Source organism: Silene latifolia, chromosome 10, assembly GCF_048544455.1.
Source record: "Silene latifolia isolate original U9 population chromosome 10, ASM4854445v1, whole genome shotgun sequence".
NCBI classification, from domain to species: Eukaryota; Viridiplantae; Streptophyta; class Magnoliopsida; order Caryophyllales; family Caryophyllaceae; genus Silene; species Silene latifolia.
In genome coordinates this window covers 11,917,079-11,935,667 of record NC_133535.1, presented here as the reverse complement: position 1 = coordinate 11,935,667, position 18,589 = coordinate 11,917,079, and the positions used below count along the sequence as shown (strand labels likewise).

The following is an 18,589-nucleotide window of genomic DNA, read 5'->3' as shown; positions in this document are numbered from 1 at the left end:
CAAGGGTTTTCTTCTTCTTAATCTTCGGAGGATTTGATCCGGCGAGTGTTTTTCTTGAAGGTAAACAAGCAAACTTTTATTTTTTTCTTGTTAGTAATTTGTTGTGAACCATGTCCTCTGATGCTGGGATTGGTACTTCTGCGCCGGGGTTCCCGTCGCGTCTTGATGAGGAGGAGGAGTCTTTGGAGGCCATCCCGCTAAGGTTTGGGGGCCCTAGGTCTCCTTCCCCCGTAGCTGATATGCCCCTCCTGGAGGAGTTGGAAGATGAGGATGAAGATGAGGAGGCTCCTGGTGATGGTGGGAGGATTATTACTCCGGATCGTGGTGAGGGGGCTCCCGTCGGTGGTGGGAGGAGGCCTATTCCAGACCATGGTGAGGCCTGCACGACTGGCCTTGACCGTACCTGGACAAATAAGTTCGCAAGCAGCTCCGGAGAAACTCTTTTCGGAGATCACTTCTTCCTTGGTGAGGGGTATGAAATTGTCCTCCCCGGGAGGGTCAGCGGTCTCTTTGTCCTCCCCGGTCATATCGGCGTATACATCGGGCATTTGGAGTACGGGCTCCGGTTTCCTTTGAACGAACACGTCGTGGCCATCATCAGAGCTATGAATCTTGCCGTGGCCCAACTGCATCCGTTGGCCATGAGGACGATAATTGGCTTTGTGTGGCTCTGTCTCTTTAAAGGGGAGGTCCCTACGGTCGACTTATTCCGCCGACTTCACAGTCTTCGGCCCTCATTCGCCCGAAGGGTGGGGTGGTACAGCGTGCGAGATGGAGCCGGATATGTCTCCGTAAACAAGCTTACTTCCTGCAAAGACTGGCAAGAGCGATGGGTGTATGTCCGAGTGCCGGAGGATTACCCGTTGCCTCGGTCTTTTCAGGGCCCCGTTCACTTACGGTGTGAGACCCGGGACGAGTACGACAAATACGTCACCCGGGCAAAGCAAGGTTAAGATGGACGCTTCTTTTGTCCCTCTTTCGCGGATGAGAAGCGGGCAATGCGGCTATTTGATCCGAGGAGGGATGGCTGCCCCGACCCAGATTATTCTTCAAGACGAGCGTTGTGCCGCGTCGGCCTCATACCGCCCTCAATCTGGGGTGAGTGGGGTCGGTGTGAGGCCCACCTTTGCTCGTTATGTTCCTTTTTTTCGAGCTTTGTTCTTACTTTTTTTTATTTAACTCTTGTTCGGTTTCTTGCAGATCGGTTTGGTCGGGATCTGTCCGAGAAGGACCTGAAGAGGCTGGGGCTTGATAAGGACGGGAAGGTTCTTATCCGTCATCCTACGGCTGAAACGAAGGATCGCCGACTATCCCCTAACGAACTCATGGACAAACAGACGAGGGCGTTGGATCCGGAGACGGCTCAGGCACGGGTTCTTGGCGGCGTCAAGAGAACAAAGAAGGCAGCGTCCAAGTCGGGAGGTCAGATCAATGGCAACTCCCTCTTCGACCCGGTGGCGAAAAGGTTCATGTGGAGGTGATCAACATTTCGAGGGGAGGTGACCGTTGCTAAAGCCCCTTCTCCGAAGAAGAGGAAAGACCCACCGTCTGCTTCTACCGTGGCCGCGGAGGAGCTGCTCTCACCACCCTCCGACTAAGAGGGTTCGAACGGGTACGGACTTAACTTGTGGTTCGGATTTGGCCGGCTCGTTGGACATTCCCGACGACAAGCTTTCGACGTGTCAACGCAAGGTGACATGGATGCTCTGTGTAAACTTTTTGTAGATCCACCGCCAAGAATCGGCGTTCTCACCGAACGGCAAGTAGGGAAGCGACTGTGAAGGCGATCGAGAAGGTGGCGGTCGAACGTCGTCGTGGACTCCTCTCCCGGGAGGTTACTCCGCCGAGCTCGGGTGGCGGAAGGCGAGAAAATATATAAGAGGTTGGGGAGATGGAGTCGTCTGGCGGCCTCTTACATCGTGGAGCAAGGAAAGGCCACGGCCCAATCTGGGCCGCTGATTGCAAGGCTCAAGCTTGATCTCTCTGCTGCGAAGGGGGAAGCCGGGAAGGCTAAGCTGGATCTTCATGCTGCTGTGAGGCGTGCGGAGGAGGCCGAGAAGCTCGCGAGGGCCGAGAGGGCCAAAGTTGAGAATGCGATGGCGCCACGGCCAAAATGATGGAGGAGCGGGACGGGTATAAAGGCGCCTACGACACCGTGGTTGCCAAGAGGGACGAGTGGGAGGATCGATTCCACAAGCAAAGCAGTGCGGAGGCGCTTAGTGACATGCAGCAGTCCTTGCTCAAAGAGAGAAGGATATTGCGATGCTTCAAGATGATCTCCTCCCTAGAATGTGCGCCCGATTCCGGGACCGGGCCGAGGAGATGGCCAGGGAGGCAATCAGAAGGTCTGTCCCCGAAGGCTCCTTCCCGTGGGAAAAGTATGACCAGTTCATGGATGAGATAGCTGAGGCTGCGGAGAAGGCGGAGGCAGCGAAGGTGGGCGGGACACCGAGGCCAAGGAGTTGCTTGGAGATGGTCAGCCTTCCTCAAAGCCGGCCACCGAGGATGCTGTTGCTACTGATGGAGGGCAACAACAGGCATAGGGAGACGGGCGGTCGTCACCAGACTCACCCGGCGTCTCGGATAGCTTCACTGTTCGGGGCCAATTATTGAGCCTCTCTCTCCCGCCATCCTTTTGGCGCTTCAAATCCCAAGTCTGCAATCTTTTGCTTTTCCTTTTGTTTCTTCGTTTTTTGTAATGCTTTGGTAGGTAGAGTTTAGGCTACCCCCCACGGGGACGGCCGTCGTTTGTACTCTCCTTTCGATCATCCTAATAAAGTTATTTTGTCGGCCTTTGGCTTGGCCGGGGCTTTGATCACAGTTTTCTCGTTTCTTTCGCGTTACTAATTGAGTGCGCTTGCTCTTGCACTTGGCATGACCGAGGCAGTTTGAATGCACGTCAACCGTGTTCAACGTCTTTAGCGTCCAGAATCGCGTAGGCATATTGACCGCTAGATTGGCGTCTCAAGTGCGCTGAGTATACGTTTTTCGTTTAGCGTATCGGCCGTCGTGTTCCCCGTCGCTCTTCGGCTTTGACCGAGGTAATCGGGGTTGCGGCTTCGAGAAGCGCCCAGAATCGTAGGCATATTGACCGCTAGATTGGCGTCTCAATTGCGCTGAGTATACGTCTATCTTTTAGCGTATCGCCGCCGTGTTCCCCGTCGCTCTCGGTTTTGACCAAGGTAATCGGGGTTGCGGCTTCGAGAAGCGTCAGAATCGTGTAGGCATATTGACCGCTAGATTGGCGTCTCAATCGCGCTGAGTATACGTCTATCTTTTAGCGTATCGGCCGTCGTGTTCCCCGTCGCTCTAGGTTTTGACCGAGGTAATCGGGGTTGCGGCTTCGATAGCGTCGTAGCCGTGAATCGTAGGCATATTGACCGCTAGATTGGCGTCTCAATTGCGCTGAGTATACGTTTCTTTTTAGCGTATCGGCCGTCGTGTTCCCCGTCGCTCTCGGCTTTGACCGAGGTAATCGGGGTTGCGGCTTCGATAGCGCCCGAATCGTAGGCATATTGACCGCTAGATTGGCGTCTCAATTGCGCTGAGTATACGTTTCTTTTTAGCGTATCGGCCGTCGTGTTCCCCGTCGCTCTCGGTTTTGACCGAGGTAATCGGGGTTGCGGCTTCGACAGCGTTTCTTTCCTCGTTTGGTGGTAAATTTCGGAGGGGACAGACACTTTGATGGGGAACCTGGGCGTTTCATTCATATGTTATGACTGTGCGCTGGGGTGTCCACAATGGGTTTGGATACCCCCGCCGCTATACAAAGTATTTTCTCAAGTTGTCGGTGTTCCAATGGCTCATCAAGGGCACACCTCCCATGTCTGTCAGCCGGTATGTGCCCGGCCTCATCTCCTCAACCACCTCGTAGGGACCTTCCCGATTGGCCGTCAGTTTGCCATGAATATTTCCTTTGTTGGTGGCAGCCGACTTCCTTAGGACTAGGTCCCCTATTTTTAAGTCCCTTTTGTGGACTCTTCGGTTGTAGGCTCTCTTCATCCGGTTCTGATATACGGCCAAGTTCAGGCGTGCCGTGTCTCGGCTCTCTTCGACCAGATCCAGGGAAGCCCTTAGGCCCTCCTCGTTTTCAACTGGGTCAAAGGTGGTCGTTCAATGTCGCACTGCCGCTTCGATCGGCAGGCGCCGGAGCCGTAGACTAGGTGGAAGGGGGTGTATCCTGTTGCTTCTTTTCTCGTGGTTCGAAGGGACCATAGGACGCCGGGTAGCTCGTCGGCCCACCTTCCCTTAAGGTCTTCGACTGTCTTCTTTAAGCCGTTGAGGATGGTTTTGTTGGCCGCCTCCGCCGCCCGTTACTGCGGATGGCGAGACGGAGGAGTACGCAAACTTGATGCCCAGCTCCTCTAACCGATTCATTATTAGGTCGCTCCAAAATTCTCGACCGTGGTCAAATACCATAACTTGGGGCAATCCGAAGCGGGTTATAACGTTTTCCCAGATTACCTTTCTGACGGCTGCTGTGGTCTTTGCTGGTACTGCTACGGCCTCAACCCATTTGGTGAAGTAGTCAACGGCGACGATTAAGAATTTCCTTCCTCCGGAGGCTGTCGGGAACGGCCCTAGCATGTCCATCCCCCATTGCGCGAAGGGAAGGGGACTAAGCACCTACTGTAGGTCTCGGAGGGAGCGTGTATCACCGGGCGTGCATCCGACGGTTCGTGCACTTCTTGGTCTTCGTTCGGAATCTTGAAGCATGGTGGGCGAAGTAGCCAGCTCGGAGAGCTTTGTGGGCTAGTGTTCTTGCCCCATGTGATGTCCACAGATGCCTTCGTGAATTTCACAAGATTAGTTCTCGCGTCGGCCGGACCGACACACTTCAAGAGCGGTCTTATTACGGATCTCCTATACAGTTCCCCTTCGAATACAGTGTACCTGGCGGCGATCCTTTTATTTTGGCCGAGGGATTGCGGCCCTCCCAGCAATTCACCCGTAAGCTTGTATCTCATTATAGGAGTCATCCACGTTGTCTCGGTCTCTATGTTACCTACCATGCCGACGGTCTCAGTGATACTTTTCGCATTCTCGATATCTACCAAAGACGGTTCGGCCGACATTCTTGATGGTTGAGTGGCCACTTAGAGAGAGCGTCGGCCCGGTTGTTCTCGGATCCGGGAACACACTTGGATTTGGAAGGATTTCAATTTTGCTACGTCGGCTTTTACCCTCTCCAGGTACCTTACCATTCCGTCGTCCCGAGCCTCATACTCCCCTCTGATTTGGTTGGTAACCAATAGCGAGTCGATCTTCAACACGATGTGTTCGCTCCGTGACCCTAGCTAGCTCGACTCGGTTATCACCGCCTCGTATTCGGACTCATTGTTCGAGGCCGAGAAGGTGAATTTCAGGGCATACTCAAACTCGTCCCCGTTTGGGCTGATGATAAGGATGCCGGCTCCTGAGCTATTCGTCGTGGAGGAGCCGTCGGTGTAGACCTCCCATATGCCTGGGTTTGGCTCTTCCTGATATGTGCATTCGGCCAGGAAATCTGCAAGCGCTTGCCCCTTTATCGAAGGCCTTGGTTTGTATTGAATGCCGAAACCGGAGAGTTCCACCGCCCATTTGATGAGCCGCCGGATTGCTCGAATTTTTCTAAAGCTTTCTCCAACGGCTGATCGGTTAGGACCGTCACGGGGTGTGCATCTAAGTAGGGTTTTAACTTCCTTGTGGCGATGACAACGGCGAAGGCTGCTTTCTCAATTAGTGGGTAATTTTTCTCGGCGGGCAACAGTGTATGGCTGACGAAGTAGATTGGGTGTTGCTGCTTGTCTTCTTCCCTGATGATCACAGCGCTGACCGTGGCCGAGGTAACTGCTATGTATAGGTATAGTGTCTCCCCAAAGATCGGCCTGGACAGAGTTGGGAGAGTCGAAGGTGAGCTTTTAGTTGCTTGAAAGCCGTGCTCTGTTCCTCCCCCAGCTGAAGTCTTTATTTCCTTTCAACACTTTGAAAAATGGGGTGCTTTTGTCGGCTGACCGAGAGATGAAACGAGCAAGAGCCGCCATTCTCCTTGGTCAAGCATCATAACCTCTTTCCGATTCCTTGGTTCCGGTAGGTCTAGGATTGCTCGGACCTTGTCTGGATTGGCATCTATGCCCCCGGCACCGACAAGTACGCCTAGGAATTTACCCGCCGGACACCGAAGTTGCATTTCATTGGGTTGAGCTTCATCTTGTATTTCCTTAGTGAACAAAATGTCTCGTGCAAGTCGGCCGGATGCTCGCATTGTCGGATTTGCTTTTTACAATAGCATCGTCGACGTAAGCCTCAATGTTTCGCCCTTTTTGGTTTTGGAACACTTTGTCCACCAACCTCGTGTACGTTGCTCGGCGTTCTTGGACCAAACGGCATCATTTTGTACATGTATGTGCCGTTGGCGGTGATAAATGCGCATTTAGGCATGTCTTCTTCGGCCATGAACACTTGGTGATACCCCGAGAAGGCGTCCAGCAGCTCAAGATGGTGTAGCTGCCGTGGCGTCGATCAAACTATCTATTCGAGGCAAGGGGTAGCAATCTTTGGGGCATGCTTTATTAAGGTTGGTAAAGTCTACACACATTCTCCATGCCCCCGATGACTTTTTCACCATTACAACATTGGCTAACCACTCGGGGTAAGTGCAAGGCATGATAAAACCCGCCGCTAGTAATTTGTCTACTTCGGCTTTGATGGCCTCGTCCTTCTCGGCGGAGGAGTTCCTCATTCTCTCGCTTGATCGGGCGAGCGGTGGTGAGTACGTTCAGCTTGTGAACAATCACCTCCCGGTTCACACCTGGCATCTCGGCCGCCGAGTATGCAAAAACATCTTTATTTTTCCTCAGCAGGTCCAGGAGGTCGGCTCTGAATTTTGGTTCCAGGTTGACACCGATGGTTATGGTGCGGCCTGGGTCAATCTCTACCTCCTCGGTCTCTGCTCCTTCGACCATGCCGATGGTCCGATCGTTTCCGGATCTGGGGGTGTACTGTATCTGGAAGGATTTTAGTTCTGAAGCGACAGCCCTCACCCTCACTAGATGCCTTATCGTCCCGTAGTCCTGGGCTTCGCACTCCCCTTTGATCTGGTTGGCCGCTAGGAGTGAGTCCGTCGTTACCATGATACGCTCTGCTCCGGCGGCTTTAGCTAGTTCAACTCCGGTTATTACCGCCTCGTATTTGGATTCATTGCTTGAGGCCAATGAGGTAAGCTTCAAGGCGTGCTCAAACACGTCTCCGTTTGGGCTGATAATAACGATGTCGGCCTTCGAGCTATCAGCGTAAACCTCCCATAAATCGGGGTCTTCGTTTTCCGAGGTGAGCTTCTGCGCCTCCCCGCCTCGAGACATATATCGTGTCGGGGCCCCGATGGATACCACGGCGTCGATCTCGCTCAAAGTGACCCGGCCTACGAGAACGTTGTGGGCGGACACGCCGTCGATGACTATGAATTCAGACATAACACTCTTGGTCGTATTCCCTCGCCAAACCTCACCGGCAATCTAACCGACCCTGTGGGTACCAGGCCGTCCCGAAAAAGCCGTACAATGGGTCGGTGCGCAGGATTCAGATCTTCGATCCTCGTCCGAGGCCGAGAAAGCATTCTTTGTACATAACGTTTGTGTAGGCGCCCGTGTCAATCGTGCATCGCTTCACCAAGTGGTGGCTATGTCCAGCGGACTGTAAGTGGGTTGCTATGAAAAGCGACGACTCCATCGTAGTCCTTTTGTCCAATGGTCATGTCTGGGATGCTGGGAGCGGGGGTTGCTGTGTTGGGCACAAAGTTGATGGCCGGATGAGGCTCATCCTGGGGCCGTTTGTGCTCATGAGCGGACCCATCGCTTTTGCTTGCCCCCGATGACGACATTGACTACTCCTAACCGCTCGCCGGTGGACTTGCCGGTCGATCCGCCAGTATCCGGTTTTCGGCCTTTGGCAACATATTTGCCGAGGCTCCCCTTTCGGATCAGTTCCTCAATGGCATCCTTCAGGTGTCGGCAATCGTTGGTAAGGTGTCCGGTGTGGCCGTGGTACTTGCAGTACTGGCTCGTGTCACCGTCACTCCTCGGCCTAGGGGGTCTTTCCCATTTCTGGCCCTCGTTCTTGCTTAAAGCGAAAACTTCGGCGGCCGATACAACCAGAGGGGTGTGATTTTCGTACTGTTTTTTGTAGTACGTTCCCGAGCTCCCCCGGGTATCCGCAGGCTTGTCTGACCGCGACCTATCATTCTTACGGCGTCTTTCGTCGGACCGTGACCTGTTGTCGCCACGGCGTCTTCCCCCTGGGTGCTCGGCTTCGCTGGGGCCTACCCAGGCCTTGTGATAGTCCTCTACCTTGATGGCTTGGTCGGCCAACTGCCTGGCGGCGTCCATGCTCAGGCCTCCGCACTTGATGAGCTCATTTTTTAAATCTCCCTTCGGGAGGCCCTTCATCAGCGCGAAGGCCGCCAGCTCGGGATTGATTTCTCGAATCTGCTGGACCTTTTCATCAAACCTCTTCACGTAGTTCCGGAGAGACTCGCCCCCCTCCTGTCTGATAGTCAGGAGGTCAGACGTCTCTACGGCCCTTCTCTTATTGCAGGAGTACTGGGCTAGGAAGGCGCCCTTCAGGTCGGCGTAGTAGTACACCGAGCCATCAGGAAGCCCTTTATACCAGCTCTGAGCCATCCCATGCAAAGTTGTTGGGAAAATTCGGCACCAGACCTCATCGGGCTGCTCCCATACCGACATGTAAGACTCGAAGGCCTCAGCGTGGTCGATCGGATCACCATCCCCTTGTATGACGGGGGTGGCGGCTTGAGCTTATTTGGCACCGGACTTCTAGGACGTAGGCGTTGAGGGGTTGCCTAACCACGTGTCGAACGGCACGCGGCGATCGGCTCCGTGTGTCCCTAACTCGGCTCCTTCCCCGTAGCGGGAGGGGCTCCTTCTTCGACTCGGACTCCTTCTCCAACTCGCCGAGTCGGACTCCTCTCAGCTTCTTCGGGGTGAGCCTCGTTCGTGCGGCGGGACGCTGTCCTCCCACGAGTGCGGGAAGGACTTAGGTCTACCGCGCCCACTTTGGGCTCCCCGGCGACTTGGCCGGGTCAGCTTCTCCTAGTGCTCCGTTCAAATTTCTCGGAGTCACATTTTGGGCCCTGGTCTCCCGGACAGTTTCCGCTGCTCTTGTCGGCGTGACAGTGTGAGCAGGCGTACTACTAATTAGGTCTAGGAGCATTTTCAGCCTGGCTACGTCAACCACATGTCCCATGATGGTGACTGGTTATCGGGCAGCGCGTGTCGGGTATTGATGGCATCCCGAACTCCGGTTGGATTACTCCACCGGTGGAGGGGCGTATGACTCAGAATTGTTGAAAGTATCATCTTGGTAAAATGCAGTTTCGTCGGTTACGACTGCATCTTGTTGTTTAGACATTTTCTTAGCTTTTTGGGTGGGTTTTTTTTTTTGTTTGGGAATGAATGTGACTAGCTTCTAGTGTCTTTCCCCACAGACGGCGCCAATTGTTCCGGGTGTGATTCCAGAGCAAGTATCCTTACCACCCGTGGCTTGTAGAATAATGTCTTTGGTTGAACCCTTCTCGCTCCTATCGCCTCTCTCGGCCTTTCCTGCAACAATGAACGAACTGAGGGCTTGGCTTTGTGCCAAGCGTACTCACTCCGACGCCCAAGTCAGTGAACTTAGAGGTATAAGTTGTATACTAATTGGCTAGGAATGTATTGTAGAGAGATAAGGGAGATATTACCAGATGAATAGTGTATTTTAGGTTAAGTTGTGGGATCCTTTCCTCAATGAAGGTTGAGGAGTATTTATAGGCTTTCACCTTTTGTCGCGTAGTGGCCAAGTGGCCAAGTGGCTTATCAGGTGGAAAGACCGTTCTACCCTCGGCCGATGGACCTACGGCAGGCCGGCAGAGGGTCTTGGATGTGAGTACGCGGATATGTGTCCCGGCTGGCGGGTTGCCATGCCGATACCCTGGCTAGCAGGCCGATGGGCTGCATCGGCTAGGCAGTCTAAGTCGTTGACTTGCTGTGGATATCTTTGACCTTGCTCAGTGTGTTGACTTGGTCAGCGGTGCAGAATATGCCCCATCAGACGTAATTCAGCATTAGTTTGGATATTGTTTTTCAACTTTCAAGTTAGTTTGACGTAATTCGGCAGTAGTTTTGATATTATATATCAATTTTCATGAATGGCTATTTTTTTAACATGGAACTATAGCTGTAATTTCAGTTTTCAAAGAAGGACGACACAAGTATATTTCAGAATTACTTTCCTAATAACTGGTGAGTTAGTTAATATCAAAAAAATAAGACCAAAAACAAACAATCAGAAACAAAGACAAAAAAAGGGCAGTCGTCTTCCAAAATAGATGACAAAAATATTAAGTGACAAAATAAATTGGAGTGTGGAGTTAAAAATGACATTATTCAATTAACAAAAAACTTTTGGAAAATGAAATTTAAATATCTTTAAAATTTTCACCAGCAAAATTTCAATTAAAGGCGCCAAAAGAAGTTATTCACTACCTCTATTAACATGATCCCACTAACAAGAAGCTAAGTTGCTCATGGTCAACAAAGTTATTAACTACCCGATTAACATATCCCCACTAACAGCACTAACAGTGGTTATTTCCACTTATATATATAAAACACAACTTCACAATCATTCACTAATTTCCTAAGCTCCTTAAAGATTTCAGAGAAAAGCTCAAGTAATCCTCATAATTAATAGTACAATAAAAAAGAAATCAGCAAAGAGGGAATAACAAATAAAAGAAGAAGCAAGGATTCGGGAAGACACTGGCATTACATGTGCTATAGTTTAAGCAATGGAAAAAGGAAACAACACAAGCTCAACACAGAAGCGGAAGAACTACAACGGGAAAGAAACAAGTAAGTATTCATAAGAAGTTTTATACTTATCTTTCCATGCCTCGAAAATTATTTCTCAAACATACAAACACGTGTTCACCATCATCCAAACATAACAAAATAAATGTAAAGCAGAACCTGAAAATTCAATAGAACAGAACATTTAGTTTGTCAAAATATTTCAATTAAGAATAATATATACAAATAAAACTTAATAAAAATAGATAAAAAAGATGAAAATTATTGACTTAACTTTGGTGAAAATATCCCAAATAAAACATCAATAGTCCCAATTCTCTTTATGTTGTAGATGAGGCATTCAAATAAAAATGCTTAGTATGGGTGAATCAGAATACAAAATCAGCTATAAAAAAATGAAATTCAACAATTGTTCAATGTAAATAACAGTAATTGAACTTATCTCAATAACTGTAGGCATACTCTGATTGCTTACCAATTGAAACAACCTAACAGAAATCAACACATAATCGTTAGAACAAAAGATTTAAAAATAATTACTCAAATTGGGTCTGTTTTCAAATTATTTAGGATTATGGTTTTCAACATTAAAAGTTTCATATCTGGGTATTAAGTTACATATCTGGGTATTGGGGTCGGACTCGGTTGACTCGGGTTCGGACTCGGTTGACTCGGGTTCGGACTCGGTTGACTCGAACTCGGTTGACTCGGGTTTTGACTCGGGTTCGGACTCGGGTTTGGACTCGGGTTCTGACTCGGGTTTGGACTCGGGTTCTGACTCGGGTTTGGACACGGGTTCTGACTCGGGTTTGGACACGGGTTTGGACACGGGTTAGGACTCGGGTTAGGACACGGGTTGGGACTCGGGTTGGGACACGGGTTGGGACTCGGGTTGAGTATCGAGTTGGGACTCGGGTTGGTGATTTCATGATTTGGGGTTGAATTTCTGGGTTTCAAACCCAGAAATTAATGTACCATATTGAGATGAACCCAGAAATTTTAGATTTTTAACCCAGAAAATTCAATTCACCCAGAAATTGACGATTGTTAACACAGAAAATTCAATTAACCCAGAAATTTTCGATTTTAAACCAAGAAAATTCAACTATTAACCCAGAAATTCAATTATTAACCCAGAAATTAAATTGATAACAATGAACACGACAATTATGTTAATCATTTTCGAATTAATGATGAACATGAAATAACAAAAACATCACATAAATTAAACATGCACAAAATTTTCGAGTGATGTAACAATTTATTTACGTCAGATCTAACAATTTTCGACTGATGCACAAAATTTTCGACTGATTAACAATTTTCGAGTAAACATGTTTAACCCAGAAAATTCAACTATTAACCTAGAAATTCAATTGTTAACAATGAACACGAAAATTATGATAAACATTTTCGAATTAACAATGAACATGAAATTATGATAAACATTTTCGAGTAAACATGCATAAAATGGTCAGATCTAGCAAAGCCTTCAACAAAAATCAAGCAATAATTTGAAAAATATAAAGAAAAATTAAAATTACCATGAAATCAACTTAAACTTGAATGGTTAAACGAATACCGAGTTAAGCGAACCGATAATGGCAGATCTAAACTTTGAATAAGTAATTTAGTGAGAGGGGAGAGTGACGGCGAGAATATGAATAGTTTAGTGAGAGGGGAGAGTGACGGTATGAAGAGTTTAGTGAGAGAGGAGAGTGAGTGACGGCCGAAAGAGTTGTATTTGTGGTAATAAGGGTTGGGACGGAGGGTTATAAGGGTATATAAGGGACGGGTTATTAGGGTTTGTGTTATAGACTTAATTAATAGTTGGGCTGATTGAATTGGGTTGGGCCGAAAAAGTTGTAATGTGGTAATAAGGGTTGGGACGGTGGGCCATTGTCATCTATATTATTGCATTGGGTTGGGCTTTGTTTTATACTTATCAAAAACATGGCTCAATATTTTTCGGATGCCATCGGATATCGGACCCGTACATATATGACATATACTACTATTTTTTTCTTACTTATGTTTTTAATTATTATTCGTAATTTAAATATTAAATAACTTTCATATTGTGTATTAGTTATTAGCATGGAAAAAAATTATTTCACGGCTATAACAAAAATAACTAATCTAATAGCCATTTCGTATATATTAGCTTCGACTAGACGACAAGCAAGACGAGTGACATCAGCTGTATCTGTGCAAATAGATACTCAATATTCTACTCCAACCACGCCACTTAGTTCCACCACCACAGGTATATAAAATGCCGTTTATTATAAATAAAATATTTAACAAATCCAGTATAAGTTTTATTACTCTCTAAACTGGTGTTTATTGCATTATTTCACAGGTATCGATAATCCACCAGATGTAGTCGAACGATTAGTAAGAGACTTATGTTTAACCTTTGGCGAATCATACGACGAATGTAGACCTTCAATACCGTAAAGCCAACTAGTCACCAGGACATGGTAGGTGGTCATTTGCTTTACGCGAAGAATATTCCTTCGGCCAACAAAATTAATCCTCCCAATTCATTAACGATGGTTATTTTGTTTCAAATTATTATTGAATACTATCTTAACAATTTGTATATAACAATCGTTATTGTTATTACATGCTTTTATCCTAACTCCGTTGTTTATAACATGACTACTTAGGTATCGATAGTCCACCAGATGTGGTGGAGCGATTAGTAAGAGATTTATGTTCAGCCTTTGGCGAATCTTATGATGACTTTAGTGGTTTAGTTTCTGAAAACCAAGAAGTATTCACTGAACGTGAAACGAGCTCATTTCGCTCACACGGAGAATGTTCCCGAAGTCAACAAAATCAATCTTCCCAGGGGAACGACGGAGGTCATTTTATTTTTTGCTAATGATCGAAGTATTATAACTTGATTTAAATAGCTATATAAATCAAACTATTTAACTTTTCCATATTGTTGTGACATTTAATGTTTCAGTACTCGAAGGATATTGGGATATTGGTGACCCAGAATACGAGTGCACAAAATGTAGAGCGCAAATGTGGTTTCAAGAAAGGAAAAAGAAAAAAAAGGGTACTCGATGCCCTAAGTTCTCATTGTGTTGCTCTGATGGCAAAGTTAAGCTTCCATGGTTAAAAGAACCGCCTCAACTCCTAAAGTCTCTACTAAGTAGACAACATCCATTTAGTAAGCATTTTATTGAGAATATCCGGGCTTATAACGGGATGTTTTCTTTCACATCTATGGGTGGGAAGATTGATCATTCCATCAATCAAGGTCGAGGTCCCTACACATTCAGGATGGGAGGCCAAAATATTCACCGAATAGGAAGTTTGTTGCCGTCAACCGGAGCAACTCCTAAATTTTGTCAGTTATACATATATGACACAGAAGAAGAAGTTGAAAATCGGAAAAAAGCAATCAGGTATGTCATATACAAGACAAATACGTTAGAATATTAGTTTAACGCATTATTTGTAAAGATCGATGTTTTGGTATTTAGTTACCCAATATAAATAAACACAACTTATTATTAATTACCTATGAATGCAGCCACGATACTCCGGAGCGATATAACGATGAGCTGATTGAATTACTGCAAAAGATGGTCGACTCACATAATCCTGTTGCAAAGACATTTAGGATGGCTAGGGACAGATTGTCTTCCGATGAAAACGTCGACGTGAGTATCAGACTCATCGTAGAAGAGACAGAGATGGGAGAATGTATAATCGTCCAACGGTTTTTGAGGTAGCAAAGATTGATCGAGGGTGATTTAGGTCCAAACATGGATAAACAAGATATTATTGTACAAAAGTCATGCGGAAGTTTACAACGTATATCTGAGTTACACCCATTATTCATGGCCCTCCAGTATCCTTTATTATTTCCGTGCGGGGAAGACGGTTACCGATTGGGAATTTATCACTCTGAAAACTCTCTTCGAAATAGTAATTCTGAAAATCCGCGCGATAAATTAACTCTTAGAGAGTGGTATGCATTTCGTATTCAGGATAGACCACTGTCAGTTGAATTTCCAACTCTGTTACAATCCGGTAAAGCCTATCACCAGTTTTTAGTTGACGGATTTGCATCGGTTGAATCTCATAGACTAAAGTTTATACGCTACAACCAAGATCTTCTTCGCGTGGACAATTACAATAATCTTAGAAGAGCTGTTGAACGAGGGGACGTTGAGCCGTCTTCCGCCGGTAGTCGTCTTATTGTTCCTTCTTCTTTGGTGGGAGGTGGCCCATATATGAGAGTAAACTACCTTGATACTATGACCATTTGTAGGTGGTTCGGTTACCCTGATCTATTTATCACGTTTACGTGCAATCCCAAGTGGCCGGAAATCACCCGGTTTGTTAGAAATAGGGGACTTAATCCCGAGGATCGTCCTGATATTTTGTCTCGCGTATTCAAGATTAAGCTCGAAGAGTTGATGATTGATTTAAAAGAGCGCCATATCTTTGGTAGGGTTAGAGCAGGTGCGTAGTCTTTCATCTGTCAGGTTTAATATTTGGACATATTTTATCTAGCCGTAATATATAATCTAATATGTTTGCGTAATTCTATCACGATTGTATATACTATTGAATTTGAAGCGTGGTCTTCCACATGCTCATATCCTTTTGTTCTTACATCGAGAAGACAAGTTCCCTGAAGCTGAGGATATCGATAAAATAATTTCAGCGGAGATCCCCAATCCGGTTGAGAATCCTGTGTTACATGCCGTCGTTTGCACACACATGATTCACGGACCGTGTGGAACTGCAAAACCACGATCACCGTGTATGGTTGGGTCTACATGCTCAAAACATTTCCCCAAAAAGTGTACCGAAAGAACAACTATCGGCGAAGACGGTTATCCTATTTATAAGAGAAGTAAAACAGGACCAACAATATATAAGGACCGAGTGGCACTTGACAATGGATCTGTCGTGCCATATAACCCGTACTTATTGCTGAAATATCGTGCACATATCAATGTGGAGTGGTGTAACCAATCTAAAGCGATCAAGTATCTTTTCAAGTATATAAATAAGGGATCTGATCGAGTGACAATGCAGTCCTCTTATCGACGCCGCAACGACCAATTTCCTGAACAGGTGGACGAGATTAAACGATACTACGATTGTAGGTACCTTTCAGCATGTGAGGCTGTTTGGAGGATATTCGCGTTTGACATTCACTACAGGACTCCCGCAGTCGAAAGGCTGCAGTTTCACCTTCCTGGAGAACAGAGCGTTGTGTTTGATGATGAAGATCCTATTGACGAGGTCTTAGAGAAATCATCGATGGGAGTGTCAAAGTTTCTATCTTGGATGAAAATTAACAGTAGTGAAGAGGAAGAGTTGCAGATAGCGAAGGACTTATTGTACTGTCAATTCCCAACTAAATTTGTGTGGAATAAAGATCAGCGAGAGTGGACCCTTAGAAAACAGAATTTTAAGATAGGCAGGTTGCAACATGTGCCGCCGACTTGCGGTGAATTATATTTCATGAGAACCATGTTGAACCATGTAAAGGGACCCAAAAGTTACGAGGACATAAGAAGGGTTAACGGCACTCTCTATGACACGTATAGGGAAGCGTGTTATGCATATGGCTTGATCGGTGACGACAAAGAGTACATTGATGCGATAGAGGAAGCAAGCGAATGGGCCTCTGGATTTTATCTTAGAAACCTCTTTGCGACTTTATTGTTATCTGGGACGTTGTCCATGCCAAGTAGAGTCTGGGAGGCAACATGGAGTCTTCTAGCGGATGATATCCTTCACAGGCAACGTAATATTCTTCAAAACCGAGGTACTACTTTAATATATTGCTTTCTATTTAGTTCATCTAATTTACATTCTTTGCACATATAATAGTTATCAATACGTTATGATGACACTGCAAATATCATCATAGGTTTGGAACTAACTGATGAAGAATTGAAAAACTATGCTTTGATCGACATAGAAGCATCACTCCAATTAAATGGGAGTAGTTTAGCAAGATTTGAAGGGATGCCCCTACCCGATACATCGTCAACAACACATCACGCGAACACGATGGTTATGGATGAGTTGTCTTATGACAAAGAATCGCTCCAGGCAGAACATGCGTCTCAACTATCTTCAATGACTGATGAGCAGACGACGGTTTATAATGAAATTATGGAAGCTATTGCATCTAATCAAGGAGGGGTGTTTTTTGTGTATGGCTATGGAGGGACTGGCAAAACATTCATCTGGCGAACTTTATGTGCTGCCCTCAGAAGCAAGGGTGAAATTGTTTTGCCTGTTGCATCTAGCGGAATTGCAGCAACGTTGATACCTGGTGGTAGAACAGCGCACGCGAGACTTGGCATTCCAATCAATCTCACCGAAAACTCCACTTGCCCCAGAATTAAACCTGGTAGTGATTTAGCGGAATTGCTGATCAGAGCGAAGCTAATTATATGGTACGAAGCGCCGATGACTCATAAACATGGTTTCGAGGCTGTTGATAGAAGTTTGAAAGACGTCATGCGTGTTGTAGATCCGCGTAATGCAACACTACCATTTGGCGGGAAAGTGGTAGTTTTTGGTGGCGATTTTCGCCAAACATTACCGGTTGTTTCCAAAGGGAGCAGGGCTGATGTTGTGCATGCTTCTCTTTGTTCGTCGTATTTGTGGAGTTCATGTAAGGTACGTTCAAAACATAGTTTCCAAATTGGTACTAAAACGCTATTCAATTAATTTATATTTTCTTTCAATGTTTTAAGATGTGTATGTCTTAAATTTCAGGTGCTTACATTGACTAAAAATATGCGCTTATAAGCCGGAAGTGAAGACACTAATGTAGATGAGATACGAAAATTCTCGGAGTGGATTCTGAAAATTGGAGATGGGTTGGTCGGGGATCCAAATGATGGTGATGCTGAGGTTGACATAGAGTTCCCCGACGATTTACTTATTCAACACGTGACTAATCCCATTGCCTCCTTAGTAGATATCACTTATCCTGATCTTCAAAATCGGTTATGGGACCCAAATTATCTTCAAGAAAGGGCAATTCTTGCACCCACTCACGAAATAGTTGAAGATGTAAATGATTATGTGTTATCTCTTATCCATGAGGAAGAGAGAATTTACTTAAGCTCGATGAGGTCGGTAGAGATGATAGAACTATGGGCGAGCCCGACCTTTACTCCACAGAATTCTTGAACAAGTATTAAATGTTCGGCCTCCCAAACCATGAATTGAGATTGAAAGTCGGTGCTATGGTTATGCTCCTTAGAAATATTGATCAATCGCGTGGGTTGTGCAATGGTACCAGATTAATAGTGACAGACTTAGGGAGACGCGTAATTAGTTGTACAGTGTTGACTGGTAGTCATAAAGGCGATAGAGTGCACATTGCCCGCATTACACTCATTCCTTCAGATTCCAGTAAATTTCCAGTCCGGTTTAGTAGAAGACAATTTCCCATTGCTGTTTGTTTTGCCATGACAATAAACAAAAGCCGGGCGATCTTTATCTCAAGTGAGCATTTATCTTCCAAGACCGGTCTTCAGTCATGGACAACTTTATGTCGCGATCTCGAGGGTTACAAGCAAACAAGGCCTTAAACTATTAATCTGCGACAGTAACAAGCGTACATCGAATATTACAACCAACGTTGTTTACCAAGAAATTTTTGAGTATTTGTAAAGTTCATATTACTTCTACATTTGTTGGACAATTTGTATCGTATGGTAGGGATTAGCGTAGTA

The 18,589-nt window shown here is 46.4% G+C and overlaps 1 protein-coding gene across 1 annotated transcript; it reads left to right on the top strand.

Annotated features, from left to right (window-relative positions):
• Positions 1 to 239: 239 nt before the first annotated feature.
• On the top strand, positions 240 to 18,041 carry LOC141607108 (uncharacterized). The gene is made up of 11 exons (XM_074426465.1): positions 240 to 465; positions 1,201 to 1,422; positions 13,009 to 13,110; positions 13,207 to 13,284; positions 13,517 to 13,714; positions 13,822 to 14,269; positions 14,398 to 14,527; positions 14,858 to 15,325; positions 15,453 to 16,656; positions 16,762 to 17,550; positions 17,656 to 18,041. The coding sequence occupies exons 1-11, from the start codon at positions 240 to 242 to the stop codon at positions 18,039 to 18,041; spliced, it is 4,251 nt and encodes a 1,416-aa protein (XP_074282566.1).
• The last annotated feature ends 548 nt before the right edge of the window (positions 18,042 to 18,589 follow it).

Coding starts and splice junctions, on each gene's coding strand:
- LOC141607108 (XM_074426465.1), top strand. CDS start 240: ATGCCCCTCCTGGAGGAGTTGGAAGATGAGGATGAAGATGAGGAGGCT. Junction 13,111..13,206: donor ACTTAGTTCCACCACCACAG/GTATATAAAATG, acceptor ATTATTTCACAG/GTATCGATAATCCACCAGAT. Junction 16,657..16,761: donor TAATATTCTTCAAAACCGAG/GTACTACTTTAA, acceptor ATATCATCATAG/GTTTGGAACTAACTGATGAA.